A 12,661-nucleotide genomic window follows, 5' to 3' on the forward strand; every position below is an offset into this window, starting at 1 on the left:
TTTTTTTTTTTTTTTTTTTTGGCCTTTTCAGGATGGCCGAACCACCCCCTTGGTCATGGGGGTGGTCGAACCACCCCCATACCGGCCATGGGAGCCACCCCCTTGGCCAAAAATTGGGTGGTTCAGCCACCCCATTTTGGCTAGCTACCCCGATCTTTTTCTCCTTTTTTTAAAAAAAAAAAACAATTTTAATGCCCAAAACGATATAATTTTAATGCCCAAAACGGTGTCGTTTTGGGCTAGGGTGGGTGCTGTAGTTTTGGGCATTTTTGAAATTTCAAGTGGACTGAGTAAGGGTATAATGGGCATAAAAAGTCAGACTGTTTGACTTTAACGTTGAAAACTAACAGAGGGGTCCAAAGTGAGAGAAAATGGAAGTTCAAGGGTCCAAAATGAGAGATTTGGAAGTTCAGTAGGGGTCTACAAAATCGGCCGGAAGTTCAGGAGGGCTTAGTGTAGTTTCCCCTATTTATAATTTATTGTATATACATATAATAACAAGTTCTAGTAATATATATACATACTTATAATTAAGTACTATACATTAATAATTTGGTATTCTATATTATTTATTAAGGGGTAAATATAGCATAAGTCCCGAAATCAACATGCCAAAATTAAATAGTCCATAAGTTGTCTTTTTTAAAAATTTACGCCCTAGGTCAGTCAAAATGCGAGAAAAATCCCTATCATTAGAATTTTGTAACTGCAGTTAGTCCATTCTAAATGGTGCGGTTTTGTAATGCCAGATCAGGCGAAAATGTTGATCCTACGTGTCCAAGTGTACACGTAGGATCAAAACTCACCGTTTTGGGAACATCCAAAACGGTGAGTTTTGGAAACTTGTGGGTTTTATTTTGAAACCCCCAAGCCATATTTCTTCCCAACGAAACAAACGGACAAGAGAATCCCAGGCATACCCACTGACCAACACAACGGCTGAACGGAGACCCACCGACAGCTGAACGGAGACCCACCAGGGGACAGAATCCACCGTTGAGCCTAGCAGTCCGGCGTCGAACTTGAATTTGGCGTCCACCCATTTCTGCCCTAGAGCTTAGACCCATCGACTGGCAACCCATCCAAGGTAATTTCCCATAATTGTTTTGTGGTTTGTGTTGGTCTAACAGTGTGGAAGCATTTTCTTCTAGTTTTAGGAAGCTTTTGTTGTATTGGAAGATTTTTGTCAAAACCCCCATCCCCCAAAATTTTTGTTGAATCTGTGTTGGATTTATATATACAATATAATCTGTGTTGGAATCTTACAAAACATACTTTATTGCATTGTTGGCAACGGGTGTGGTCCATATTGGTTGTTGTTCAAATGGAATATGTCATTATTCCATTATTATTGTGAACTTTTGGGGTGTAATGGCTTTGTCCATAATAGCCAATGTTTGTCGTGTTTTGTCCTTTGACATTTGATTGTGGGTCATAGAGAGGGTTGAGAACAATTACAACCCTAAGGGTGGTAGGCTTTGTTAGACTAACACAAACCACAAAAAAATTATGGGAAATACCTCGGATGGGTTGCCTATCGGTGGGTCTTGGTTCAAGGGCAGAAATGGGTGGACGCCGAATTCAGGTTGGACGCCGAACCACTAGGCTTGATGGTGGATTATGTTGCGCCGGTGGGTCTCCATTTAGCCGTTGGTAGGTTCGTCGGTGGGTGTCCGTTCAGCCGTCTATGGGTGCATCAGTGGGTCTCCGTTCAGCCGCTACGTTGGTTGATGGGTATGCCTGGGATTCTTTTGTCCGTTTGTTTCATCGGGAAAGAAATATGACTTGGGCGTTTCAAAATAAAACCTCCAAGTTTCCAAAACTCACGTTTTGGGAAACCCAAAACGTTGAGTTTTGATCCTACGAATACACTTGGACACGTAGGATCAACATTTTCGCTTGATCTGGCATTCCAAAAACGCAACGTTTAGAAGGGACTAACAGCATTTACAAAATTCTGACGGTAAAGATTTTTTTTCTTGCATTTTGATTGACCTAGGAGTAAATTTTTGAAAGAAAAAAAAAAAAAAAACTTAGGGACTATTTAATTTTAGCGAGTTAACTCAGGATCTTATAATATATTTACCCTTTATTAAGTGTCTGATTAATAATTTATTAAGTATTTACTTAATTATAATTAAGTAACAGTAAGTACCACGTGCTTACTGTTACTTAATTAGTAAATCCAAATTCCAAATATATACTTAATAAATAATTATATAGTACTTATATATATGGATCCATTCCATATATTTATAGACTAAATTTAATATAAATTGGTTCATGTAGTACTTATTCACCATCGATACATACCCTTACAAAATTCGGAAAAAGCTTGTTTAACGTGCGCCAATATTTTTTTATTTTTGTAATAAAAAAGAAAATTAGAATAGCTTATATATATATTACCTACGAGCTCAACCCTAGATCATCATCATCTTATGACATTCTAAAAAATTAGAAAGCTATATGGCCGGCTAAAACATCAACTCGCTTAGGGTGCCCCTAAGGTTTACAAATTACAACGTATAGAACACGTTTATTACAAATTACAAATTACAACTTATGAGGCATATAATTGCATGCAGCCCATAACCTATAGAACACGTTTATTACAACCCTAGGAATTCCCAACTACGTAATAGCTTGGCCCTAAGTTTTTTACAATTGTAAAAGGAATAGGTTAATTATTAAAAAACTATGCCATCCAATGCACTGTATAACTATATATGAACAATAAGAATATTACACCAAATTTGGAAATGATAGCACAATAAGAATATTATACCAAATTAACATTAACATATAGTCAATGTATATTATTACTTATTAAGTATATTTGTCAAAAGAATATGTCAATTAGCATTATAAATTTATTGGTAAACCATAGATATAAGTAAACTATTGTACAATAGTTTAATTTGATAGTTACACTTTCAAATTAATATATCAATTATGTACTAGCTTGAGATCGACTTACTCCCAATGTTATTAAAAAATGAAACTGTGGTTTTTAGTATTAATATTCTAGACCATTAATATATATATATATATATATATATATATATATATGAAAATACTTGGTGTTCTCTTAGTTTTAATTAGTATATATTGCTTTTAAAAACTAAGTTGGTAAATTAAGAGCAATGTTTATTTTTTTATTACAAAATTTAAATATTAGTGACGTGTCACATGTGGCACGTTACCAATATGGTGACGTGCCATGTGTGGCATGATACCAATTTAGTGACGTGCCATGATGTGCCACATGTGGCACGTCACCCTTTGGTAACGTGCCACATGTGCTACTATACGTCAGCCATTAGTAATGTGCGACATGTGGCACATTACTAACAGGCCTTGGGAAGGCGCACCAAACCTAGACGCCCTTCCCCTTCTTCTTTCTCATTTCTCTCTTTTTTTTCCCCCTCCTTTCTCTTTTCTTCTTGCTCTCGCGCGCAGTGCACTCTTCCGTACTCTCCCTCTCTCTTTTTCTCTCTTCTTCTCCTATAGTCTCTCTCACACTCCGGCACTATCTCTCACTCTCCGACACTCTCTCTTTCTTCTCCTCCCGCGCACGCCAGGCCCTTCTCGCTCTCTCATTTCTCTCTGTGACTTCACCGGCTGACAGTCTCTCACACTCCGGCACTCTCCCTCTCAAACGTACAGGTATATATATATAACACAAAATAAATAACCCATTTCACTTAAAATGGAAATGATGTTGATCCCTTTCTGAACATGCAATATAGAAAACTTTTATTCAATGTAAGTGAGAAGTAAAACAACTACAATATCGAATTGGAAAAAGTAGTACGAAACGTTACATAAAAATGAGCAAGTGCATCGTATTGCATCAATTATCACTTAAAAGGTTGACACTTTAGTCTTATCAAAGAATAGACCAGAAGGTCCACCTTCAGGCATCAAAGCCAGCATGACAGGACTTTTAGCTCCTTCTTCAACAGTTAAGACCCCAGTGTTGTGATTAATATCTGTCTTGACATAGCCAGGACCAACTGAGTTAATGGCAATGTTGGGATACTTCATAGCAAGAACCCTTGTAAAAGCATTCACAGCTGCCTTGGAGACAAAATAAGCAGAAAAATTTGTCGGCCAGCCGTTGACTTGTATCAAATTCTCCTTGACGTCTTCTAGGAACCCTTCCACCACCTTGTCCACTTTCTCTTCTGTGAGGCCATCTACATCTCCTAGCTCCTTCCTTGTATTCTCATTTGGGATATGCTGAAATTCCATTGTTGTTAATTAGCACATGTGACATCACTAAAAGTGATGTCACAGGTGCTAATTAAAAAATAATTATTTTAAAACGTTCAATTTGAAAATAATGCATTCAAAAAAATGCACCATTTTACCCACGATTTGAAAACGAACCGCAATTTTTTTAAAACGCACTCTCTAACAATATAATAATGTTGTACCTTTAACTGTCCCAAGGAGGAGGAGACATTTATTATTCTTGCAGAATTGGATAATTGAAGAAGTGGAATTAGTTCTTTGCTCACTAGCTTCATCCCATAATAATTTGTTCTTATACAATCCGTGGCAGTTTCGAATGTTTGCTTGAAAACTTTCTCCAAGGATCCGCGATTTCCACCTGCAACCTGTATCATCGTATGCAGTGGTAAATGATGTAGCATATATGTTTGAAATCATTTGAATACTATTTTATTGTGGAGAAAGTTTTCTTTCGGATCAACCCAATCTAAACTAAAATTGATTTGTTCACATTTTTAATAAAATTAGGGGAAAATGCAAACTTAGTTTTTGTGGTTTACCTGATTTGTAAATTAGATCTCTGTAGTATCAAAATGAACTCAAAGGTCCCTGAGATATGCCAAAAAAATAATTTACTCGTTCACTGACTTAACAGATTCCGTTAGTATGACATTGACTAAAATATGACATGTGTCACAATTTTATTAGTTCTGACATATTTACATAATCAAAATCTGTTAAATCAGTTGATGAAATTCTACTGTAAGGAGTAAATTGTCTTTTTGGTACACCTTAGGGATCCCTGAATTCATTTTGATACCACTGAAGGTTAATTACAAATTAAGTAAACCACAATAACTAATTTTGTAATTTTCTCATAAAATTAACCAAGCATGTGGTATCTGTCCTTAGTGCATGTGAAAATGCATATAAGAATAATATACTCTAAAGACATATGTTAATTTAATAAATTGTATTTGAGGAATTTCCTTCATTCCTGTTTGAAGTAAAACTTTGTCCTTTTATTTATTTTTATTTTTTGCATTTATGAGACTTTCTTTCATACAGTGTGGGAAGGAAAACATTAAACCATATATTATAGTCTACATTTCCACTTAAACACATTATCTTGCAGTAATTAAGTACTTCAAATTTCTGGATTATACTCTAAATTTAAAATGCTGATAGAGATTATATTACATTGGGAAACTTACTTCATCATACCCTTGTTTTAAGCCCTCTTGATCTTCTGCGTTGATTATGGATCCAGCAATCCCTGCATTGTTTATCTGCAATTTAAAATAATTTCAATAGTAGAGTACTAAATGTGGGATAAGAACAAGACTTCATATAGTTATTGGTCTTTATTTTTCACCAAGCAAATGACTCTTTTTTCTCATATTCAAAAAAGCCGACGGAGGAGATCACTTATGGCTATTCTATCTAAGTATGACCATAGTAGTCCTTACTCGCTAAGAGCCGTACAGGGAAAGACCAAGACAATGGGAACCACATATTGTCTCTTAAGTCTGACTAAATCATAACCTGACTTAGTTTCATCAAGAAATCAGTATGACCCAAAGCAGCTAATACTAATAGGATTGATGATTCTTATTTCAGGAGTTAAACTCTCACCTTAGTACATATCTAAAACCATTTGGAGAATTTTATTGAGACCACTAGACCACTGCCATTAATGGTAAACCAAATGACTTTATTTTTATCTAAAAAAGATTACATGATTTCATCTTAATTCAAAAGTATAGATTGATTAGAAAGGTATCTATATAATTAATCTGCCTTAGACTATTGGATAAGGGCTCATCCATACTTATACTTTTTCGTTTTTCTTTTCTATACTATGAACAGGTTGGAAAAGCAGCCTAGTGAAGCAATAGGAAATACACATCCCTGTGAATTTTGATATTCCCATCTACAAGTCAAAGTCATATTCTCCATTAAAATCAAGTGTCTTACCAAGGATCAGAACATACAATACGGGCAGTTAATATAAGAGGATAGGTGTTCCCTTACCTACTTAAGCAGGTGTCTAGACTATACAAATCAGTACAAGGCTTATCTACGGTATCCGGTCACGTTAGCCACCCATGCATGCAATACGGGCAACGACTAATTACACCCGATCACAAGTATCGGTGAGTTGGATTACGTACCAATATGTCAAGCTTCCCAAATTGAGTTTTGATGCAATTTGCAAAAGAAGAAATGCTAGCCTTGTCCCCCACATCAAGTGGATGAAAAATCACATCGGAGTATCCAGCAACCTTGAGTTTTTCAACAGCTTCATTTCCCCTCCTCACATCTCTAGCAGTTAATATCACCTTCACCCCATTTGAAGCTAGCTGCTTACATATTTCAAATCCTATCCCTTTGTTGGCCCCCGTAACAACTGCAATCCTGAAGAAAAAAGTTTGAATCAAAAGCAAAAACAAAGAAATTAAGGATCGATGTTTCACTGCTTACTACGATATATAATTATATACATCTGAGGTTCATATTAAAACATGTTGTTAAAGATGAAATTACCTCTTCGTCATGTTAATTTGTTGACTTGGTTCTGCAATTCGTTGACGCTTATTTATGGAAGTTTATGGTTTTTCTGTTGTTTGGATGGTTTAAGGTAAGGTTGTGGGGTATTTATAGTTGCTCATCTCTATCTAGGTTTTCTACGCATGCAGTGACATCTTCCCAATTGCTATCACTACAAGAAATTAGGTCTTTAGGGGCGACTCAACTAAAGGTCCTAAAGTGGACGCTGTTGCCAACAGCGTCGACTTTTCGACCCTAAAGGTGTCGACGCTAATAGTCCGACCCTAATGATCAAATGTCTGATTATCAGGGTCCACTTAAAAGTCGACCCTAATGATCACTTTTAGCGTCCACTTTATCGACCCTAAAAGTCGCAATGTTTTGACCCTAAAGATGATGTAAACGGAAGCGAAAATCGACCCTAATAATCAAGCATTAGCGTCCACTTTTAGTTAACCATTAGGGTCCACTTTGTCAACCCTAATGGTCCTTTTAAAAAAAAAAATAATAATAACTATCAGCGTCCAAACGAAAGTGGACGCTGATAGTTAACCATTAGCGTCCACAAAGTCGACCCTAATGGTCCTAAAAAATTTTAAAAAAAATTAACTATCAGCGTCCACTTAGAGTCGACCCTAATGATCACTTTTAGTGTCCACTTGATCGACTCTAAAAGGCGCAATGTTTTGACCCTAAAGATGATGTAAACGAAAGAATTAGTCGATGCTGATAGTCAAGCATTAGCGTCCACTATTAGTTAACCATTAGGGTCCACTTTGTCGACCCTAATGGTCCTTTAAAAAAATAATAAAAATAATAACTATCAGCGTCCAAACCAAAGTGGACGCTGATAGTTTAACCATTAGCGTCCAAAAAGTCGACCCTAATGGTCCTAAAAAATCAAAAAAAAAAAATTCTGCGATCGATCGCAGAACCAGGGAACACTGGTATGAGTAACATATATATATATATATATATATATATATACATCTAAATGCCAAAAAGAGCTGATCGACCAAAATTTAAAGGCTGAAGTATGAAAATGCTTATTTGAAATTTATCAATTCAAGGCTCAAGAATAAAATCAAACCCTTATTTGAAATTTAATCACCACAAGACAGAAGATAACATTCATATTTTCTAATTGAATTCCATTTGTCCAATAACTGAATTAGCTCAATAAAGTTTAGAAAGCGTAGTCAATTCTGCACATAAAATACTAATAGAAACAGGTAGGAATGTTCTAATTATAGTAATTGGAGAACAGCTAATCAGATTTTGAATCAAAGCAACTTGTTACCACCAACATTCAAGTAATGCCCTTTGATTTCACCAATTTCAGCACATTTCCTAGATTAAATCTTCTCTTTCTTTCTCTCTCTCTCATTTTTTTTATGGTCCTTCAAATCTGCCTCAGTAGCTATAGCAGAGGGAACACACATTCTACTTTGTCTTAGTATTGTATTTGGACTTTGTAATCAATAAATCAATGTAATTATACTAAAAGATGCATTTGCTTTTATATATATATAATTTGAAAGATGCATTTTATTCTTGGACGCAAACTATATAAGCATAAACCTCTAAGTTGCAAATGCATTATATATATACACCACATATTGAAAACAAAATTGCATTGCGTTCTGAAACATTTCTTTAGCTTATTGTGAATTGCCGTATGAATGATTCTTAAACTCTTTTGGTAAATTTTTTAGACACAAGAATATACAATGTGCGGCGAAAGGTGTCTACTAGGAGTCTATTCAACTTCTTTAGTTCTCAACTTAGCATATGAATTGCCACAGTCACAATTGATTAATAATGACATAAAGAATAACTTTCATTCCCACCTCAAGTTTACCACGGAACCGATGATGTTTAATTTTGTGGGCCATCCATCTATCACATGTGACAGTGCAACCAAAAGAAATACAGCTTTATCCCCTTCCATGCAATTCAAAATCAGTAGGAGTTGTTTAGTTGCAAGAATATGAAGGTTCTCCTTGCATCCCAAATACTGGCAGCATACCCACTCTATCAGGTTTACATGGCAACAAGAAGAACAATTTTGAAAAAATATGAACTACAAACTTACTAACAACCACGCATGAATAAAATGAAGTAGCCATATTTACAGCTCAAATGCATGATCCATCTAAAGATAGACACAAAAATTCTCTTAAAAAATAATGAAAGTAAAACTCACCCTCTTTTTTTGCTTCCTCTCCACTACTCTCTTCTTTTTCTTCTTCATTCTCTTTTTCCTCTTGTTCCTATGCAATGCTGACATCTCCTTATACAGAACCGCCACTCTCTTTACCTTTTACCCTTTGCTTCAAATCTTCTGATTGTTGATCAATTTTATCATGTTACTATTTCCCACAAACACTTAGACCTTGCATCCTCAGGATGATGATACTAAAAGGCAAATGAAAACAATCACTACAAAATACCATTAGAGAGATAAAGGAAAGTTTCAACGAGGAAAACTGTTTGTGGTACTTGAAGTTGAAATTGCAAAAATATACACATCCCAAGGTCATCCAAATACTGAAAAAAATAAAAAATAAAAAAACAAACAAACAAACAAAAAGAGCAGTTCATATGAATGATATCAGCATTATACCAGATACCAAAAGTCAAAATTACTTGGAAGGAAACAACTCTACTAAACACGACTGACATAATATAATCACAAAATGTGATACTTCTTAATCTTTTATTGAGAGGTTTAATTGATTCTTTGGCTTATTTCAAAACCAGCGCATACCAAAATCATACTCACAAGCATTTTCTTCTTCTTCTTTTGAATTGAGAAAACAAAAACAATTAGTTAACAAGTTGCATCACAAATGGACTTACTCTGTTTATAAGTAATACATTTACTAAGATAAAAAGAGAGCACTCAAGTACATGGAGATTGTACAAAATTCTCCCAAAAGTTACAATCGAAAATTCCAAAAGGTCAAGGAAGTCCGAAAAAAAAAAAGAAAAAAAAGCAAGACTTCCTAGGGCAGGCATCCAATCAAACAATGATCTCAAAACACAGGGTTATTATGAGTAAGCTCAACTCCGTTATAATTGAGGACAAGCTAGAGATGGATAAGAACCAGCAGCAACCTAAAAGATACATGGGATACCCTAAATAGGGAGGAAAAAAATGAAGATAAGTAATTTTCTTTCTTTTAAAAAAAGGTGTTCGTTTCATCGATGGAAAATAAACCATAACACAAGCACCTGGCAATCCTCCTACAAATCTACATGTCATTACTGAGATCAGATAACCTAGGAGATGTCATTAGAAAACTTTTTTTTTAATGGTAAATTACACATGCACCCAGTGGGACTTGAACCCACAACCTGACCCTCCACCTTGCTACAAGAAACACACAAAGTCCTCAAATTCCATATAAATGATTAAGAACATTTATGAATAGGGTCCCCAAAATAAAATCCCATATCAAGAAACACACAAAATCAAATCAAGAAATTATCCAAAAATCAAAACAACACCCATCATTAGCGTTGACCCAATAATCCTCAAATTCCATATACTAGGGGCTTCTACAAAAAACAAATAGGGGCGGGCTTCTAAAATTTTTCATCCCCAAATCCAAAATTAGCAAAATACTCTCAAATCAACCATAGGTATGCCAACATGAAGCGTAAATTTCAGAAATATGCACCAAGATTCGAAATTAAACCAAAGCATGAGAAAACAGGGTTCCGACGAGAGAGAATTGCAGACAGTAACGAAAAGAGAGAAAAGATGAAGAGGAAGAAAATTTACCTGAAGCTCTTCTTTCTTCCTTGCTCGGCAACTAGAAAAAGACAAATGTTCATTAGTGAGAAAGACAAATATAAAGATGAGAAAGACAAATTCCGTTTGTCCGTCACTCTCTCTCTCTCTCTCTCTCTCTCTTGTGTCGATCTCTCTCTCTCGCTCTAGCTCTCTCTCCTGGTATTGTGCAAAACTGCAGAAGGCAGGCAGAAGGCAGGGGATAACATGAGAAGAATGGGTTAGAGAGGCGAAGAAGAAAAAAGGGGGAGATACAAAACAAATTTTCCGAAAATTTCACCCGCCGCGCCAATGGATCCCGCCTTCTAATTTGTACGAAACTGACATAGTTTTATATCAGCGTCGACTTAGTCGACGCTGATAACCATACTATCAGCGTCAACCTATAATGTTGAAGCTGATTGTCCACTTTTTAATTTTTTTTATTTGAACTTATTTAGACAATTATATTAGCTTATTAATTTTATTTTAAGTCAAAATTGATTGAAAAAAAAAAAATATTTAATTTTTTGGGTCATAATTAGTAAAGTTTTCTATTTTTTATTTGTTAATATATATACATCATTTTGTAGTTTTCTCACACACACACACACACACACACACACACACACATATATATATATGGACAAAGTTTTTCTCCAAAATGGGTTGGAAGAATTTCTTTTCACCTAATCTATAAAAATTACATGTATTTATTGAACATGTAAGATGCACATGTTCGATTGAACCTTCAATTGTATCCAGTTGGATCGATCAATTAATCTTATCACGATCAATCAAACTAATTCACTAGGATCGATCAGATGTTCGATCGAGCCATCAATTTTTTCAAGTTTGATTGATCATTTGATCCTATCACAATAAATCGAACTAATTCACTAGGATTGATCGGATGTTCGATTAAACATTTGATCTTATCACGATCAATCGAACTAATTCATTAGGATCGATCGGATGTTTGATCGATCATTTGATCCTATCACAATCAATCGAACTAATTCATTAGGATCGATCGGATGTTTGATCGATCATTTGATCCTATCACGATCAATTGAACTAATTCATTAGGATCGATCTCAATCGAACTAATTCATTAGGATCGCTCGGATGTTTGATCGAACATTTAATCCTATCACGATCAATCGAACTAATTCAGTAGGATCGATCGGGCATTTGATTCTATCATGATCAATCGAACTAATTCATTATGATCGATCAGATGTTTGATCAAACGATTGATCCTATCGCGATCAATCGAACTAATCTATTAGGATCGATCGGATGTTTGATTGATCATTTAATCATATCACGATCAATCGAACTAATTCATTATGATCGATCGGATGTTTGATCGAACATTTGATCCCATTACGATCGATCAGACTAATATGTAATAGTATCGATCAGAATTGATTTTATCAGATGTTCGATTGAACCTTCAATCATGTCAAGTTTTATTGATTGTATCCCGATCAATTTAAGTAATGCACTAATATAATATAAAATGCTTAGACTTCAATTCAATGTTCGATCGAACATTTAATTTGTTTGAATTTTGTTCGATCATTTGATCTTATCACGATCGATCGAATGAATGCACTAGGTAGCACCAATCGGATATTTGATCAAACCTTCAATTTCAATTGTTTCAATTATTTGATCTTATCACGATCAATCGAACTAATTCATTATGATTGATCGGATATTCGATCAAACCTTCAATTTTAATTGTTTCAAGTTTGATCGATCATTTGATCCTATCATGATCGATTGAACAAATGTACTATGATCAAACGGATGTTTGAACGAACCTTTAATTTCAATTGTTTCAATTTTGATTGTCACTTGATCCTATCATTTCGTTGTATCACTATCAAAGTTGTTGTACATTATGCAATAAAAATTAAAATAAAATTAAAGTATATATATATATATATCTGTGTGTGTGTGTGTGTGTGTGTGTGTGTGTGTAATATCTTTTAACATTCTGTGACTGCGATCGATCGCACATTGGGTGCGATCGATCGCAGTCACAGGATGTACACCTTCGTATATTTTGTGACTGCGATCGAT

At 35.0% G+C, this 12,661-nt stretch overlaps 2 protein-coding genes and 1 long non-coding RNA gene across 3 annotated transcripts; all 3 read right to left on the reverse strand.

The window, feature by feature from the left end:
* Window positions 1-3,796: 3,796 nt before the first annotated feature.
* On the reverse strand, window positions 3,797-4,534 carry LOC132173662 ((+)-neomenthol dehydrogenase-like). Its single transcript, XM_059585223.1, has 2 exons — window positions 4,443-4,534; window positions 3,797-4,305 (listed from the first exon to the last, which is right to left on the reverse strand). The coding sequence occupies exon 2, from the start codon at window positions 4,255-4,257 to the stop codon at window positions 3,868-3,870; it is 390 nt and encodes a 129-aa protein (XP_059441206.1). The 5' UTR covers window positions 4,258-4,305; window positions 4,443-4,534; the 3' UTR covers window positions 3,797-3,867.
* Window positions 4,252-8,680, reverse strand: LOC132174355 (salutaridine reductase-like; the record flags this gene model as incomplete). The annotated part of the gene is made up of 4 exons (XM_059586024.1): window positions 4,252-4,625; window positions 5,454-5,528; window positions 6,414-6,657; window positions 8,640-8,680. Coding segments are annotated over 4 exons (651 nt in total), but the record flags the coding sequence as incomplete, so codon positions are not given.
* A 3-nt stretch (window positions 8,681-8,683) lies between these two features.
* Window positions 8,684-10,773, reverse strand: LOC132173663 (uncharacterized). The gene is made up of 3 exons (XR_009439334.1): window positions 10,580-10,773; window positions 8,996-9,207; window positions 8,684-8,806 (listed from the first exon to the last, which is right to left on the reverse strand). It is a non-coding gene; the product is annotated as an uncharacterized LOC132173663 (long non-coding RNA).
* Window positions 10,774-12,661: the final 1,888 nt, after the last annotated feature.

The sequence above is a fragment of the Corylus avellana genome, chromosome ca3 (genome assembly GCF_901000735.1).
Source record: "Corylus avellana chromosome ca3, CavTom2PMs-1.0".
In the NCBI taxonomy this organism is placed as follows: Eukaryota; Viridiplantae; Streptophyta; class Magnoliopsida; order Fagales; family Betulaceae; genus Corylus; species Corylus avellana.

Coding starts and splice junctions, on each gene's coding strand:
- LOC132173662 (XM_059585223.1), bottom strand. CDS start 4,257: ATGGAATTTCAGCATATCCCAAATGAGAATACAAGGAAGGAGCTAGGA.